Here is a 19,276-nt window from a genome sequence, read left to right as displayed (position 1 = left end):
AAGTCTCAGTATTCTCACTTATAAAACAGGAAAAGCGATTTTGCTTTCCACTTAGGGATGATGGAGTGTAAACCACTCACATCTAAGGAGACCACTTGAGTTCTTATAATGAGCATGAGTTCCAGGTTATAGAAGAGGACACAATTTTTAAAAGTTATCTGCCTAATGAGAAATAGATAAGTCATGAGTCTTAAATAGTAAAATGCATCAAATAAAAACATTTAAAATATTCTTATCTTCTTGAGCCTCTTGATGAAAGTGAAAGAGGAGAGTGAAAAAGTTGGCTTAAAGCTCAACCTTCAGGAAACTAAGATCATGGCATCCCATCACTTCATGGAAAATAGATTGGGAAACAGTGGCTGACTTTATTTTTTGGGGCTCCAAAATCACTGCAGATGGTGACTGCAGCCATGAAATTAAAAGACGCTTACTCCTTGGAAGGAAAGTTACTACAACCTAGACAACATATTAAAAAGCAGACATATTACTCTGTCAACAAAGGTCCATCTAGTCAAGGCTATGGTTTTTTCAATAGTCATGTATGGATGTGAGAGTTGGACTGTAAAGAAAGCTGAGTGTCGAAGAATTGATGCTTTTGAACTGTGGTGTTGGAGAAAACTCTTCAGAGTCCCTTGGACTGCAAGGAGATCCAAGCAGTCCATCCTAAAGGAAATCAGTCCTGGGTGTTCATTGGAAGGACTGATGTTGAAGCTGAAACTCCAATATTTTGGCCACTTGATAGGAAGAGCTGACTCATTTGAAAAGACCCTGATGTTGGGAAAGATTGAAGGCAGGAGGAGAAGGGGATAACAGAGGATGAGATGGTTAGATGGCATCACCAACTCAATGGACATGCGTTTGGGTGGACTCCGGGAGTTGATGATAGACAAGGAGGCCTGGCATGCTGCGGTTCATGGGGTCGAAAAGAGTCGGACATGACTGAGCGAATGAACTGAACTGAACTTATGCCTTTGACCTATTGCTACTTAACAGCAGAAATACATTAAAGAAAGCAGAAGTAAAACTCCAAATCTAAATATGGGTTAGTTCTGCTGTTTTCTGGGTCACCTTTCTCTGCTACTAAAGGACATAATGGAAACAAACTTTACAGTTTCCTGATGAAAAACAGGAAGGTCCTCCTTCCTCCCCAAAGGTAATCAATCACATATCATTCAATAACTAAACATTAAGTAATATTTGGATTGGAGAGCTATTTGGGCAGCATGGATAATGGAAAGTGAATAAGACAGGGCATGCACTCAACCCTGGATCAACTACAGCCTGGGCCATTGTCACATGAAGTCTTCAAATCTTGTTTTTTTCGTCCATAATGAAAATGGGGATGAGGATGACAATGCTTCTCACAATAGTTTTAAAGATTAAATTAAATAGTGGATATAAAACCCACTTGTCTGTAAACTGGAAAATATTACATAAGTATTAGCTACTATCATGATTTGATTCTAGTTGATTCTAAGACTCATCTACACAGATGGAGCCACTGTGATCTCTGGTTAATATAAAGAGCAGAAGGTAAACAAGGGTGATTTTGTACCTGACGGTTAACCTATCAGGACCTTGGTTCCTATTCTTCCCAATGTATTTTAAAAAATCATTGGGAAGGCTTTATTTTTTTTTAAAAAAAGCACTCAAATTCTTATACAGGTGTGAAGCATTATTGGTTTGGATAATCACTGAGTTGATTTTACTGAAAAATACATAAAAATCTTATGTTGAATATCTAGGAGTCCCTCCTACTGTGATAAGTAGCCATTGCTATGCTCCAAAAAATATTTCCTTGTGCTCTTAACTCACATAGGCTAACTCAAGATAATAGGGGCAATAATATGCCAATTGAAAAAGGAAGGTTGCAGTATGCATGTCTTGTTCAGGTCTGAGTAAGATGAAATTTAAAAGCATCTATGCCATCATTTTCAAGTACAGCCACATTCAGCACAGTGTAATAATCACAACTGCAGGAGATCATTCCCAACAAGAACTATCAGTTCGTATTCAGGCTGACAAAGTTGGCTTCTTTGTTAAAAAAAAAAAAAAAAAAAGAAAGAAACTCATCTGCAGTATTTTTTAAATCAGTACTATTTTTGAAATGCAAGTATTCCAAAAGACATGAACAGGATTTATCTACTCTTTAATTATTAGGGCTCTAAATTGGACATATATAGATGCAACAATGATGCTTATAAATGAGTCCTTAAAACTTCACATAAATAAATAAGAACTCATAAAAATGGAAGAGTAAAATAAAAGCATCCTATTGACCTGTAAATAGCTACCTACATAACTGACACATTTTCCCCACATCTTTTGATTTCATGTTATTTATTAAAGAGAACATACTGGTACTAAAAGGCTTTTCTGTCAGTGTGTACTTCTTCATTCTTAGTTGTTTCTCATCACTTTCAATTTATACAGAATGTTAACAAGCTTTCTAACTTTTTTTGGACCACATAGCCTGCAGGACCTTAGTTCCCCAACCAGGGATCAAGCCATGCCCCCTGCAGTGGAGGCGTGGAATCCTAACCACTGGACCACCAGGGAATTACCTAAACGATCTAATTTTTAAAATTAAGCTCATTTAGTTTTTGCTGACTTAAACTTTTATTTTTTCATTTTATATGTAGTTTCCTTGCATTTATTAATTTTTCTGTAGAACTCTCTTGATTTACTATCCCAGTACATGGACGAAGCCATTATTAAACAAAACTTCAGACTTGGGATGCCACCTATTCTTTACACAATGCTTCTGTTCAAATGGGATTAAATAAAAACATGACTTAACAAATGAGCACACTAAGGAAAAGAACTAGTATCTCTGTGCATATGGAAAACTCAAGGAGTAAAAAGAAAAGTGAAGAAGATGCATCCACTGAGATACTAAGGCAACTAAGCCAATCTTGGTAAGGAAAAGATTAAATAAGACAGCAAACCAAGGGCCCTGAAAGTACCAAGTGTGCTCTCCAGAAGTTCAGAGACGTGGAAACCAATTCAGAAAGTGTATGGATTGTCAGTAACCTAAGAAGCACAGATAATGCATCACCAACACTGACTCTAATCATTTTTTACCCTTTATTTCCATTTCTGGTATTTTAAACCTGTTTTTTTATATGTAAAAGTTAAATGCCACAGCCACCACCATTTCCACTATCACTACTGTCTTAACTACCATTGTCAACACCATCATCAACAAGCCTAGACTTTACATTAACAAAAACACAAGATACAAAAGTACTTCTTTGCCTTCAGGGAGACCAACTGCACTATTAACCATTTCCAGGGCAGTGAGTGAAAAGTGAACACCAGTGATTACACCTGGAAGGTCTTCCGAGAGCAAGAGTTACCATTACTAACTCCAAGCTAGGCTCACCTTGCTTCTTGCATGATCAGTTGCTTAGTCTGTCTGACTCTTTGCAGTCTCATGGACTGCAGCATGCCACGCTCCTCTGTCCATGGGATTTCCACGGAAGAATACTGGAGTGGGTTGCCATTCCTTCTCCAGGGGATCTTCCCAACCCAGGGACTGAACCTGTGTCTCCTGCATTGGCAGGCAGGTTCTTTACCACTGAGTCACCAAGGAAGCCCCACTTTGCTTCTTATCTATAGCACAAACTGGACTCACTGTGGTTATGCCTTTTGGCTGCACCTTTAGAGCACACTGCACTTTCCCTAAGGTATATTCACGAAACACCTGGGTAACGCCTATTAAAAATGACTAAGGAAAGTGCTATATTCCGTATTCCCCTCTTGAATATTCACAGAGCATTTAGCATGTTAAAGATGCTTGCAATAAAGGAACTATCTTTGCTTAGCTCAGCATTTCCTGAGTTTATTTGACCATGCAACCATTCTGTATTCATACCCCTCTACAGGCAATCTAGGAACATCTCCCAGAACTAATACTTCCAGAGAGACATTGGGAAATACCCTTTTGACTGATAAGGGACAGAATTAATTCAGATGAATATTACATCCTCCCAAAGCTTGAAAAACCTATTCTGCCCTAGGAAGAGGAGACAACAGCACAACCAAACGAGTGCCGAAGAGGAAAGGATTTCTTAAAATTACAAGGTCTTCTGATCAAAGGTACCTGTTCTACTTACTTAAGGAGATTCCCGAGATTGAAGAGAGCCCGATTATGCTGCGGGTTTAGCTGGAGAGCCCTCTGATAGTACATCTTTGCCTCTGTCGTGTCTCTAGTCAGGGTTCCAAGGTTGTTCAGGGCACTTGCGTGGCGTGGATACAACCTGAAAAATTAGAAATCTTAAGCCATAATTGTTCAAAGGCTTCTACATTGGTCATGATTTACTTGTTCTTCACCCCTCCCCACCTCAGGAATGCCAGAACCAAAATGAAACACTGAATTCTTCCTTTATTTCACAGTATGCCTATGTGAAATCCTTTTTTATTTCTTTATGACTACGCTGAGTCTTTGTTGCTATGCACAGCTTTCTCCAGTTGCAGCCAGCAGGGGCTACTCTCCAGTAGCTGTGTACAGGCTTCTCATGGAGGTGGCTTCTCTTGGTAAGGAGCATAAGCTCTAGAGCACAGGGCTCAGTAGTTGTGGTGCCTGGGCTTAGTTGTCCCACAGCATGTGGAATCTTCCTGGACCAGGGATTGAACCTGTGTGCCTTCATGGCGTGTGGATTCTTAACCACTGAACCACCAGGGCAGTCTCTCTATGTCAAATCTTAACCATCAACTGTTTGTGCAGCTACCGGCATGTAAAGACGGCAGGAAAGCACATATTTGACATTCAGTGGTATAAGTAAATTAGCCTCAAAGAGTGCAAAAATAAATAATATGCCAATCAACCCGGGTAAGATACTTCGCTTGGAGCCTACAGTTACTTTCAACTTCCTTTGATAGAAAATCCTCATTGCTTCAGGTGTTGAGTTTCTGGTCTAGGGGACTGCTGACCAGCTGCCTGGATAATGCCCACTATTAACACAAGATGCTGGCAATTCCTCGGCTGAGGGATCTTTGAATATTTGAAGCATCAGTGACACCACAATTATTGAGAAGGTGATACAAACATCTCCCCACAAAAATAATATTCCTCCTTCAAATGGCTCTCTGTCTTGACTCTTTTACCATTTTATCTCATTTTCCCCCCTACTGTAATTTGGCACCACCTGCCCTGATAGAGTCTGGGAGTGAAAATCCTGACAAATATTTAAAAATTTAAAAATGCACAATGAAGTGAAAATAGCAATCCTAATATTCAAAAGCAAATGTGAAGAAGGACTGCATGTACATCAGCAAACCAAATTTATGGTGATTAAGAAAGGAAGAGAATCAATTTACTCCCTTAGCTCAAAACTATAAGGAAGGCAAATCAGCACTGCTGCTTCAGCCACTGCTGAATTGTTTCTGCTGTGCTCAGAGGGGGCATATATAGCCGTCAAAGAGGTTGCCCTGTCTCTGTCACCCAGAGGACTTTGTATAAGCCTGTGGAGCTGGCTTTTAATGTAGGAAAGTCAAGATAAAGCCCAAGTAATAAAAACAGGATCTGTACCTGTCAAGTCTCCTGATGATCAAAAGCCATGCTTCCCCTCTCCCAGCCTGTTCCATACCTTCTAAGAAGATCAATATAATCTGGGGACAGAGGGGTTCCTATTAAAAGGCCAAGGAAGACAAGCTGTATAGCTTTAAAAAAAAAACAAAAAACAAAAAACCTTTGCATAACCCAACTTTCTTATAGCTCAGCTATAAGCATCCCTCAGTACTTTCAGGAAGACAAACTGGGTAGTGCTCCTGTTGACTGACAAAGGATAGAATCAATTTAGATAAATGTTACATCCTCCCAAGGCTTGAAACCCCTAATTTTTCGCAACGACTTTGGAGGCTGCTGGGAGACATATATTATGAGAGGAAGTTGGGAAGAGAAAAAACACATACACACTGCTTGGTTACCTTTAATTAGCAAAGACAATCTGCAGTTACCTGATACCAATCCCCTGACTCCCAGCCTCACAGTTCCTAGGGGGTCTCCATGGAGATGCAAGCCCTTGGAGGTCTCTGAAGTGCCTCTATAGGACATGAGAGCCAAGAGAAGATGCTCTAATGCTTGGCCACTCATTCCATGCCCTGAACAGCCTCCTGGGAAGCTATGTCTAAAAATTACTTTGGGAATGGTCATGGAGAGCACATCAGAGCCAGGACTTAAATTCTTCCAATGGGAAAAATTTTTTTTTTGGATGCTGAGCAAAGCTCTCTGACCTAAAGATTTAAGGTGGGGACGGGTCCAGTGAACATGATGAAAACAGTTCTAATTGTTTCTCTGATAACAAACAGCAACAGAAGGTCCTAGGAACCTCTGCCTTCTCAGAAGAAGGCACTTCTTAAAACTTGCTCTTTTTCTTATTTCTTTAGGTTTTGGAGGCCTCAAAATAAATGTCTGAGATGAAAACACTAAATTTAGGAAGTTGTTCAGTTGCTCAGTTATGTCTGACTCTTTTGCGACCCCATGGACTGGAGCGCACCAGGCTCCTCTGTCCATGGGATTTCCCAGGCAAGAATACTGGAGGAGGTTGCCATTCCCTTTTCCAAGGGATATTCCCAACCCAGGGATAGAACTGGAGTCTCTTGCATCTCCTGCATTGGCAGGTGGATTCTTTACTTCTGAGCCACCAGGGAAGCCCAAATACGGGAAAGGACAGTCTACATTCATTAAGAGCTTCTACATGGGTTCCCTGTCACACAACAGCCTCTCCTGCTGGTTCTCAGTCCACCTTTTATGACTTCATCACTGTCTCACTGCCATTTAAAGCAACAGCGTGCACTTTCAAAGATTACTGACTACAAAAATGTTTCTCTCTCTCTCTCTTTTTTCAAACCAGAAACAGAACATAAGCCTACACTGAACTCTCCAAAACAGAAACAATCAGTGAGAAGGAAAGTGAAAAAGAAACAAATATAAATACCATGAGGGGAAAAAAGTCTTCAGCATGTCTTGTGCTCCAAGAAGCTTAGGACAGGGCTTCGTGGTCAGCCACAGGCAGCAAAGCAGCTCTGCTGTAACAAAATCCTAACCTGTCCAGGAAGGGGATTGCTGGCATTTACAGTGATTTTACTGAATCTAATGCAGGAGCCACAGGAGACTTGGGTTTGATCCTTGGGTCAGGAAGATCCCTTGGAGAAGGAAATGGTAACCATTCCAGTATTCTTGCCTGAAGAATCCCAAAGACAGAGAATCCTGGTGGGTTACAGTCCATAGGGTTGCAGAGTCTGACAAGACTAAAATGACTTGGCACATTGACTCTGTTACCACTCACAGTGCTCCACCTCAAAAATGTGTGATATTGTTTATTCCTGGTAGTAGTAAGGGTCTGCTGGAATAGCCTCCTTCTCTGAGCTGGTTAGGTTCGCCTAATCATGAGCAAGCATTGCATTATTTATGAAACAAAGCTGAATTTCATAAAAATAATTCTTTAAGAGGGCCAAGAAAAAAAGTCACTTTTAATTTTGATGTTTATATAGATGTAGACATTTTCTTAAAACATATTCTGCTCTTGTTTACAGAAGATCTATGCAAGGACAAAACTTATTTTGTGTGTTTACTTTTTAAATTAACTTGTGTTTAAATGAACTCAGGTCTAATTCAATCCTGAGGTCTCCAGAAGGGGAATGCTCCATCAATTGTCAGAATAAATGAAGTGTGCCTTGACTTTGACGACTACAGGTATGTTTTACCAAAGTTCTGGTAGTGATTATTCCCTTCCCCAGCAAAACAATCTCTATGAAAGCTCCACTGAACTGGAGGAGAGTGGTGATTTTCTTTTCAAACACATTTTTAAAAAACCAGTGTGAACAGCCACTAGTATAAGGAAGTGTATTCTTTCTTTTTAAAAAAAGAAATCTAGATATAGAAATACAATTCTACGAGCTGAAGAGAATATCGTTTCAAAATTGGCTGATTTACATTCTTGATAAGCACACATCTATTTGAGCATTGAAGTGCTTGTTACTTTTTATCTGGTAGCCTTTCCTTAAGCAGAATTAATAAGGCAGGTAGTTAAGGACACTATTATTATTCCCTTTCATTCCCAGTCACCTTATCTCTGAAGAATAAACATCAACATGTTAACAGGAACCACTGAGGTAGCAGCTGCCTAAGTGGCAAACAGAAAGCAGGAACAGAAGAAAATGGGCCCCAAACACTGAGCATGTATTAATGATACTTTACATTTTAGAGCGCTTTCTCATACACTATCTAACTTAATTCTAATTCTTCAAGTAGAATTATTGTACTGTTTTACAGTTGTAGAAAGGGAGGGTGGGGAAATTAAAAAATAAATTACTTTCTTCAAAAAAGAAATATCTCAGAAGCAGTTAAGTGTTGAAAGTCAGATAATTCCAGTAAATCTATTTATTTTCCCAAACAATCCATGAGTCATTCAACCTTCAGTAAAGAAATATACTGCTACCAATTAGAGCTTTCACTTAGAAGAATTTCCCCTTGTATCCTTGGGCCAATTCATTTAGCTATGATCTTATAGGAACTACTCAGTGACAGAAGCAAAATAAAGTCAATACTCAGGAAACGTGGCTGAGGTTCTCCTTCCCTGGGAAAACTTGTCTTCTGCCATACAAAATACTTATGTTATCTCTGCAAAGCACAGTATTATGGGAAGTTATTTGGAACCAACAATATTAAGTAAGTATGTAAGGCAGTGGGGCTTCCCTGGTGGCTCAGATGGTAAAGAATTTGCCTGCAATGCAGGAGACCCTGGGTCAGGAAGATCCTCTGGAGAAGGGAACGGCAATCCACTGCAGTATTCTTGTCTGGAAAATTCCATGGACAGAGAAGCCTGGTGGGCTCCAGTCCATGGGGTCACAAAGAGTCGGATATGACTGAACGACTAACATTGTGGTTTACTGTGTGATATGAGGCACAGATACATGCTCACAGATCTACTGGTCTCAAGCTTCAATCTCAACTAAAGATCCATGAAGATAAAATGTATATGATTCTAGTTTAGTTTTCAAAAGTTAAGAATGATGTTCCTTTTTTACTGTTTGAGAAACTTTTAAGGCATTTCATTGTTCAAACAAGACTGTATCGTGTGCTCCAGTTTGCAGTTTCCTTTTGGAATATACACACCCTGATTTGTCTGATTTTCATTCCACACATTAATTTATTTGAGGTTAAGTATGCTAAGGTCAGATGTTTATTTTCTATTTCCTGTTGAAGGGGAAAAAAAAAAAAGGACCCGAAAGAAAAACATGACTGGGAAAAAATTCAATCATGAGACCTAAAGTTCACTGAACTAAAAAGTACCCAAAGTAAGCTTTATTTCAGGAGTCCACAGCAGCAGCATATTTTTAGTCACATTAGTTCCTGGCATTTCTCAAGTGTCTGGTTCCTTCATGCTATAAAATATGAATCATCAGGTCATTAAATTGTGCCAGAATGACATTGATCATCTACCAGTCTGCTTCTTTAATTGTATGAAATCACCATTGACACCCAGAAGTAAGTCTTGCCACTTTCTTTTGGTTCTGTACTTCTTCCCATTCATTAGATAGCCTTGGGGAAATAAAAACCTCAAATGCAATTTAGGGAAACAGGACTCACTCTTCAGTGAGGAGCCAACTAAATGATCTGACCTCTCACAATGGATGACCTCCAGTCAGGATTCAGCAGGACTTCGCCCATCTGACTTTTCCAGACAATTTAGAGTAAAACCATGCCCTCAGGAAATGACTCATTTTAAGTGACTGAATTTTCCTGATTCCCAGGAATTTTCCTCAGGAGGCTGGGAAATGCATTGATTTAAAGACTTCTCTGCTCTTTTAAACAGAAAGTGGTCAATGCAATTTAACTTTTCTCAAGGGCTTGGGGTGACCATGGTGAACTTTGGTTTTCTGTGGCAGAAGTATAGGAAATTATTTTGGTGGAGTGGAAAAATAACTGCACTTGGGAGTCAGAAGCCTTGGGGAACTTCCTTGCTGGGTGATTTTGAACTCACACCTGTGCCTTAGTTGCTCTCTCTGTAACAATAAGGTCCATAACATATTAACCTGTGTGACCAAAAAGGATGGTGGGTATAAGATGCCTACCATCATCGCTGGTACATTCCACTCATCTGATGCTCTGGGGTTGGCTGCAGAACCTCTGGGGGGCTGCGCTTGGCTCCCTCCACAGCCCTAATGAACCCATGGCAGGCTGAAACTGCCACTCTTCTTTCATGTGTATTTCTCATCCTCCAAAAAATCATTCTTCTCACTGCTGTCAAAGGTATCTAACTTGCTTCCATCAGTCAAAATAACATCCATTATTTTTTCACCACTAACCCAGGGAATGCTCAAGTCTTCTCATATCCATCTGTTTCTCCCACATCATGGGTTTTCAGATGTGAAGGACACTTGGCCCACTCCATTTTAAGAATGTAGGACGGTTCCTTGTCAAGCACTCACCCCAACAGAGCCTGTCAATCTTTCATCATCTGAAATAAATGATGCCCACAGGCACCAGGGTAATTTCCTCCAAACATTTCTGACATGCTCAACATCAAATGGGATTCTAGACACGCACAATTTTAAGAGTTACACCCAAGGTTATAAGGAGGTTCAAAGTCCTATATGACAGATCAGTGAGCTCGTAGAATCCTTCTTGTAATAACACTTTGCAGCATGTGTAGCACTCTGGCTGTTAGACTGACAGGCAAAAAAAAAAAAAAAAAGACAGTGGTGGGCAGGAGTGTGTCCAATGTTACAGTTAATAGTGCCAGCCTAGGAGGTCATGAGTGGGAGGGAAAGTAGTGTATATCCTGAAGATTCACCTCAGGAATTGGGGGTCACTACTGGCATATAGTTTCCCAAGTGGTGCTAATGGTAGAGAATCTGCCTGCCAATGCAAGAGACACAAGAGATGAGGGTTCAATCCCTGGGTTGGGAAGATCCTCTGGAGAAGAAAGTGGCAACCCACTTCAGTATTCTTGCTTGAAAATTCCATGGACAGAGGAGCCTGGTGGGCTATAGTTCATGAGGTTGCAAAGAGTCAGACATGACTGAGTGACTGAGCAGACACACACACACACACACACACAGAGGCATATAATGGTCAGCAGCTCAGTTTAGTTCAGTCGCTCAGTCGTGTCCAACTCTTCGACACCCTATGAACCACAGCACGCCAGGCCTCATTGTCCATCACCAACACCCAGAGTTCACCAAAGCCCATGTCCATTGATTCGGTGATGCCATCCAATCATCTCATCCTCTGTCATCCCCTTTTCCTCCTGCCCTCAATCTTTCCCAGCATCAGGGTCTTTTCAAATGAGTCAGCTCTTCGCATCAGGTGGCCAAAGTGTTGGAGTTTCAGCTTCAACATCAGTCCTTCCAATGAATATTCAGGACTGATCTCCTTTAGAACAGACTGGCTGGATCTCCTTGCAGTCCAAGGGACTCTCACGAGTCTTCTCCAACACCACAGTTCAAAAGCATCCATTTTTCGGCCCTCAGCTTTCTTTATAGTCCAACTCTCACATCCATACATGACCACAGGAAAAACCATAGCCTTGACTAGACAGACCTTTGTTGACAAAGTAATGCCTCTGCTTTTCAATATGCTATCTAGGTTGGTCATAACTTTCCTTCCAAGGAGTAAGCATCTTTTAATTTCATGGCTGCAATCACCATCTGCAGTGATTTTGGAGCCCAGAAAAATAAAGTCAGTCACTGTTTCCACTGTTTCCCCACCTATTTCCCATGAAGTGATGGAACCAGATGCCATGATCTTAGTTTTCTGAATGTTGAGCTTTAAGCCAACTTTTTCACTCTCCTCTTTCACTTTCATCAAGAGGCTCTTTAGTTCTTCTTCTCTTTCTGCCATAAGGGTGGTGTCATCTGCATATCTGAGGTTATTGATATTTCTCCCAGCAGTCTTTATTCCAGCCTGTACTTCTTCCAGCCCAGCGTTTCTCATGATGTACTCTGCATATAAGTTAAATAAGCAGGGTGACAATAGCTAGCGGTGTTAAAAGTGTATAAGTGTATTAGAGCTTGAAACCTGCAGTGGAGAAAAACAAAGTGAAGCAGAAGAATAGGGTATGCTGGGGTTGGCTGGGAGACCAGGGATAGACTCATGGACAAGATGAGGTTACCTAAGGCACCCTGAAGGGAGGGAGGCAGCCATTTACAGAAGGGGGAAAGTGTCTTGGGAAGAAGGAAGGACAAATGCAGAGTCCCTGTAATAGATGTGAATGAAAAAATACTGACCACCGTATCAGCAAACAAACAATGTTGCAGCCATCACATAATCACATTACAGCTGCCCAGATGGTGAGCCCTGCGGGCCTCAGGATAGAAACCAGATGCCCACCATCCTTCAGCCAGCAGCTGCAGCCACCTCTGATGGTGCACCCTGGGGAGACTCAGGATGAGACAGCACATGATACTGGCCCCAGATAGCTGAGGTACACATCAAAGGAATGGTTTTCAGTGCACCCAGACTCTTGCATCTTCCCCTACATTAAAAAACACTTAAGTTCCTTAAGATATCTGATTTTCTTTAATAAACAGTAATCTTTTGTTGCTCCAACTACCTGGTCTTTGTTGCAAAAACTCTTATATATCCTCAACCCCCATTTGCTTCTTCAGAGTAGTCTCTCAGACTTATCTGAGATGCTGTGTCCTGGGCCATCTGCCAAATAAAACATAATGCTCTATTTTCAGGTCATGCATTTTTTTTTTTTCTCTCCAACTGATATAGGAATGTGGCAACTGCTGTCCAGCGTTCCTGGAGCTGATGGCGATAGGTGCAATAGGAGGTGAGGTCTGAGTGGCAGAGGTCAAACAGTGCATGACATGGAGACCACTGCAGGGCCCTTGATTCTTGATGGAAGCAAGCAGAATGTTCTGAGCCCAGTACTGCTAATGAACTCCCCTGGGCTGCTGGGTTGAGAACAGATGGCAGGAGGGCAGAAGGGAGAAGTGAAAATGTGGAGACCAGAGAACACTGAAGCAATCCAGGTGAGAGAAGATGGGCAGTGGAGGCAGAGAGAAGGGGTCTGATTTAGGATGTTTTAATAACATTTACTGAGTTTAGCATGGCCAGGTATTTAGATACTGTTTTACACCTTGTTTGTGAATTATCTTCTAATATTCCAGCCCTATGAGGCAGGTTGGAGAAGTAACTGGCAACCCACTCCAGTATTCTAGCCTGGAGAATCCCAAGGACAGAGGAGCCTGGCAGGCTGCAGTCCATGGGGTTGCAAAGAGTAGGACATGACTGAGCGACTAACACTAACACTATTAAGTAGATAACACAACTATTCTCATTTTAACAGAAAATCTAAATGATATTCTGTTCAGTTCAGTTCAGTTCAGTCACTCAGTTGTATCTGACTCTTTGTGATCCCATGGACTACAGCATGCCAGGCCTCCCTGTCAATCACCAGCTCCCAGAGCCTACCCAAACTCATGTCCACTGAGTCGGTGATGCCATCCAACCATCTCATCCTCTGTCATCCCCTTCTCCCCCACCCAATCCCCCTGCCCTCGCCACCTTCAGTCTTTCCCAGCATCAGAGTCTTTTCAAATGAGTCAGTTCTTCGCATCAGGTGGCCAAAGTATTGGAGTTTTAGCTGCAGCATCAGTCCTTCCAATGAACACCCAGGACTGATTTTCTTTAGGATGGACTGGTTGGATCTCCTTGCAGTCCAAGGGACTCTCAAGAGTCTTTTCCAACACCACAGTTCAAAAGCATCAGTTCTTTGGTGCTTGCATCACTGACTTGATGGACTCCGGGAGTTGGTGATGGACAGGGAGGCCTGGCGTGCTGCAATACACTGGGTCGAAAAGAGTCGGACACGACTGAGCGACTGAACTGAACGGAACTGAATTGCCTAGCACCAGTGATTGGTTGATAAGGGGGTATAAATGTTCCATTCCTTTCATGACAACTCTGAGGATGCCCAGCTCCCGAGCACTCTAAGGGTTCCTCTGATCCCCTGGGAGTACACTGCATCTCAGCTTCTCCCTCTGCCCATCTTGTTTCTTTGGCCAGCATTAATGATCTTCCTGTTTGTTAATCTCTGCCTTGGATTCTGTTTCCTGGGGAACTACAGTGAGGTTTTGAAGTGACATGGTGGTTTAAGGCAGAAAAGAAGAGAGCAAATGTTTTTTAATATAAATTATAGAACATTCATGCTGAAATGTAGTCCATAAGTATGATCACAATATGACTAAAATTCTGGCTTTCTAAATGAAATGTATAATGTCTTGGATTTAATTAATAAAATTGTTAAACTTAATTAACACAAAATACACGGGGTAAGAATATAATTTCAACAAAAAGGAACAAAAATAATTTCAATTGTCCTACTGGAAAGCATATTTAGACTTTTATAAATGAAAATGACATACCAGCAGAAGAATCCATCTCCACTTGTTAAACTAGGTTAACAAATGGTATCGCAATTTTTATTCTTTCCAGAAATACATGGCAGCTGGTAGTTAATGCCACCTGTAGTCATGCGAGTTATTTTAAATGCTCATTCAAAAATAGCCTGGGTAAAGAAGGGCTTTTAAGTAATCATTAAATCCTGATTTTTATAAAATGTTCAAGCTCTACCAGTTTTATAGACAACACTTTTCAAAGGCATTATAATAATCTTATTAATAGACTCAGGACATCAATGAACAGTGGGTTAATTAGACACAGACTTCTTTACAGTCTAATGATGTGGCTTTCTTCAATAATCACTGTCTTATGATTTCCTTTTTTCCACATACACTTATTACAATCTCATGGAGTCTCTCTGCAGACTTCCAGTTATCTACATATGAGGGAATATAAAGAATGATAGCAGTGGGAACTGTTCTTATGACAAGTCTCTATTTTATGCATTAAAAAAAATCCCAGTCAGAAAAATTTTAGCTTCTCCTTTCTCATGTGTTAGCCAATTATATATCAGTTGAATATTTCTTTTGTACAAGAGTTTTAAAAGCACATTCCTTTCCTTTTAATTATGCCTGGTTAGGGACTTCAAACCCCGCCACCCCCCCCACCCCCCACTAACAGCTTCCCTCCTCTTCAGATTTTCTATTTAAAAGATCAACAATAGATATATTAGGAGTGGAAAAGTCCTCTCTAAGGAGCCATGGTGACCCAAAGACACTTGAGAGATCCCTCAGGTCAGGGACCTCTGAGTAATGCATCTCCTACTCAATATAACTTACAGGAGGGTGACTTCTTAGACTATGTCTGTGAATTTCATGTGAAACCATAACTGTGAAAAGAAAATAGTTATCTGGGTGGCTGAGGATTACAGCCTTTTTATATGTGGCTGATATCCAACTACCTGGAATGCATCAGCCAGTCTGGGTGTGGCGGGGGCTTACTGTCAGGGGCTGGAAGGAAGAGGACATCTAAGTGAACAAATGTTCAGAGGAACATGGAGTGATTCCTCCTGACATCAGAGAGACTTTTTTGATCCACTCGAATAAAGGTGAACTCTATTCTCATTGCCAGCTTCAGGGTTCTTAATGCCTAGCCCATATTAGCCAATCAGTAATTGATTTTTGTAGGGAATCTATACTTAAGGTGAAAAATAATTTCCATGAGACTTCTAATGAAGACTCTTTTAAAACAGACATGTAAATGTGTCATCAGATTTCCAGATGTTCTCTCTTCTCTGTAAAGCATTTTGGGGGATACAGACAACTTAGTAAACCCTCTCTGTAAGTCTGGGCCCTTTTGTTCCTGTAAGTTATGCTGCTTGAGTCAGTTGTGTTTATTAACAAATTTATTCCAGTTTATTGCAATTTCATGATATAATGAAATATCTTGCAAACTGATAAAATATAAATGTGAAAAAGAGAGTTGTAATTTTTATGAAAACAAAAAAAAAAACTCAAAGAAGGGAAGTTGCTCAAAAATTGCTGTTGAATTCAATATAAGATTAATTGTAAAAGACTGGAAAAGAAAAATCAGAAGTCTCAGTCTTTACATTTTTAGTCCACTTTAAAGTATCAAAACTCATCACCACAGAAATGAATTATGTATGTGTTTTTTGCCAATTCTAATCAGCAGACTCTTACTCAAAGAAAAAGACTTGGTATGACATTAAGAGAATTGGTAAATGGGGGTATCTGTGAAACTTTAGAGTACAATAAAACATTTTAGTGTGCATTATTTATTTTGTGATTCTTCACTTTAAACTGACTTTTTAAACTAATCAAGAAGCCACTGGCCAACTACACATACAGTATTAACTGCACTTTATTTGGGAAGTGCCACTCTTGATCCTTTTGGGCTTACCAAGTGAATCATTTCATGAGAGGTTTTGTACAGGAAGAGCTTAATGGTTGGGTGGCCTCTGGACTTTCTACTCCCATCATATGAGGTGAAATGGTAGGAACCTTCTCCAGAGTAACTCAATGGTCAAAAACTTTTGAAGGAAAATGGCAGCTTCACCACGAGTATTCTGATTTTCCAGTGTACAGAATCCCAACCTTTATAACACCCTAATAAACACAACAGCCACCCCAACAGCAAAGGAAAACTTACACCTGTCTTTGTGGAGGATTTAAGGAAATGGTTCTGACAATTTCCTTTGATGATTTGAGTCTTAATCTGAATCTATGACCTCGGCTGCGGCATTATCTAAGGGCGACCTCCCTTGCAATACAGAAATGTCATAAAAGAGGTACACCAAAATGAAGTTAATGGTACTTCTACATTGTTTAAAAAACAGAATAAAGTTTAAAAGAAGCACAGTATTCATGCCATATATAATTACCAATTTAATATAGTGTTATTTTGAGAACTATAAGCCAGCCAAAAAGATATAGATACAGATACAAACTTTATGACTAACTTCACCATTGTCTTTGGAATTTATACAGTTATTACAACAGGAATGAATAACTCTGGGGACTGACTTCAGATAACACCACCTTTAATCCTGCATTTCCCTCATTATTCTCTTTCTTGCTGTGTGCAAATACGGAAAACATCAGAGACAGCAAAGGTGCAGTAGAATGAAACAGTTGGGATAGAGCAGAACCCCAGAGTCTGCAACCTCCACAAAGAGTTACATTAAAGGAAGGATAGTCTTCCAGTCACCGGGGATAAATAATCACCAAAATGATGAATAGTCATAGTATCTTCCTTTTTTTAACATAAAGAGTGACAATTTACTTTAAAAAAAAAAACCCACATCCACTGAAAATTCACATAGAGGTATCCACACAAAAATAATAATAATTTAAATCAAAAGTATTTTTAGCCTGGTGGGGAGAGGATGAATTACTTCACTAATTACTATGCAGTATATTTTTAGCTTTAATTATTTTTACCGCATTTCTCAAAGGACATGTTTCTTCCTGAAGCACAGTTGTTGAAGCAAACATTTATCTTTATTGTTTCATAGGAAACAGGCGGAAGTCCCAACCAGCTACTGCGATTCTATAAAATCAGCTACAGGAGAATTTTGCTTAATTTATACTTTTGCCCCAAGCTGTGCCTTAGGATCTGCCTTATTTTTTTGTTTGAACTTGACAGAAAATAGTGTGTTAGAATGAAAGAAACTTAAAAAGATAGAGGTACATTTCCCTTCCACCAATATTTTTCAGGCAAATTTACTGCTCTTCTCTTCCCTTTAAGAATGCCACCTGAAATCATGGCACACTAATTAATTATTGAAGATAAAACATAATTTATTGGCTTGAATGTCCGTTGAAAGAACACGCCTTTTAAAAAAAAATGACACTTCCTCAATTCAAAAATAATGTGTGTTCATTGTAAAACTTCTGGAGCACAAAGGAAAGAATAAAGAAAGAAATTAAACCATAATCTCACTAACCAGAGATAAGCAGTGTAAACATTTGGATAAATTGGCTTGCAGTGAAAAAAATACAATTCCTTATTAAATCTTTCAAAATGCTTTCTATTTCTTAATAAAAACTTCCTTCTCACAATAATGAGCTTTGTTGCAATTATTCCTCTGGGGCTCATATTTCTTGAAATCTTTGGGAAAGAGAACTTGATGTGAATAGCTTAAAATTTTTCCCATATTGGATATTAAATAACAAGTCCTAAAGTCTAAAAGATTTTGCTTGATGACCAAATATACTTATGTAGAACACTATTCAAAAGGATAACTTTAAAAAATTAGGTCAGTTACTTTAAGAATGACAATTTCAAACTAAACCTTGAGACAATCCAAGAAGGGTGTTCAGTGAAATGCGTGCTTTGTTTGGTACACATATTTTAGAGCATGTCCCAAAGTGGAGCAGCATCAGAAAATTCAACTAAATGTGGGACACACTGTAGAGGCATGGAAACCTCTTGAGAACACTTCTGTGAGCTCACACGGGGAGATTCTGAGGCTGTGTTTAGTTACCAGGTCTTCACTCCTTCCAGGTTAAACACATTTATTATCTGAGATCTTCTAGGGCAGACCTTCTTTTTTGCGGGGAGGGGAAAGACCACCTTGCAAATCAGAGTTGCAGTTGGGGCAACTAAAAGCAATACAGATGGCTGCTGATCATGCAGAACTTAAATCTGCATCTAAAATCGCCTCTGGGGCTTCCCAGCTGGTGCAGTGGTAGAGATGCCTGCCAACACAGGAGATGCAAGAGACACAATCTCGATCCCTGGGTTGGGACAATCTCCTGCAGGAGGAAATGGCAATCCACTCCAGCATTCTTGCCTGGAAGATTCCACGGACAGGGGAGCCTGGTGGGCTACAGTCCATGGGGTTGCAAAGAGTCAGACATGACTGAACAGGCACGCAGTAAAATCATCTCTAAAGCCATACATGGTATATTCTCTTCCAGTAGATAAGTACAAAGAGAGTGTCAGGGCTGCTCATGTTTAAAATGTTAAAACATTAAAAAATATACTATATATACATGTATGTATGACTGAGCGACTGAACTGATGTATATACATACCTTGTTAACATATTCCCAACAGAGTAATTAAGTGAATTCTCACTTTTTTTAAATTTAACACAATGATCAGAGTATTTTACTTCTATTCTCAAAAGTTTTTATATAAATCCTTTTAGATAATGGGAAGCCTAGACTGGGAAGAATTAATTGGAGTAAATATCCTATGAATTTATGAGAATATTTTTTATAACCAATTCCTATAGGTCTGTATATATGTATTTAACTGTGTCACTTCATTACATAATGTGTAGCAATGGAAAATTTTATAAGAAAACACCGAAAGTTAGAAGCAAAGTAGACTTATAACAGACTTGAACAAAAAGCCAAAAAATTTGGAGTCCAAGATCTATACCAC

General features: G+C 39.9%; 1 protein-coding gene across 2 annotated transcripts in view; it reads right to left on the bottom strand.

Moving 5' to 3' along the window:
• TMTC1 (transmembrane O-mannosyltransferase targeting cadherins 1) overlaps nucleotides 1–19,276 on the bottom strand; it is a 309,847-nt gene that overhangs the window by 60,770 nt on the left and 229,801 nt on the right. For both annotated transcript variants that reach the window (XM_061417505.1, XM_061417504.1), the window contains one exon: nucleotides 4,119–4,262. In XM_061417505.1, coding sequence (XP_061273489.1) covers nucleotides 4,119–4,262 — 144 coding nt within the window. The remainder of the gene's footprint in view (nucleotides 1–4,118; nucleotides 4,263–19,276) is intronic.

This window comes from Bos javanicus, chromosome 5 (assembly GCF_032452875.1).
Source record: "Bos javanicus breed banteng chromosome 5, ARS-OSU_banteng_1.0, whole genome shotgun sequence".
Taxonomy (NCBI): Eukaryota; Metazoa; Chordata; class Mammalia; order Artiodactyla; family Bovidae; genus Bos; species Bos javanicus.
Note: the sequence above shows the minus strand (reverse complement) of the source record. Positions and strands in the feature narration are given on the sequence as shown.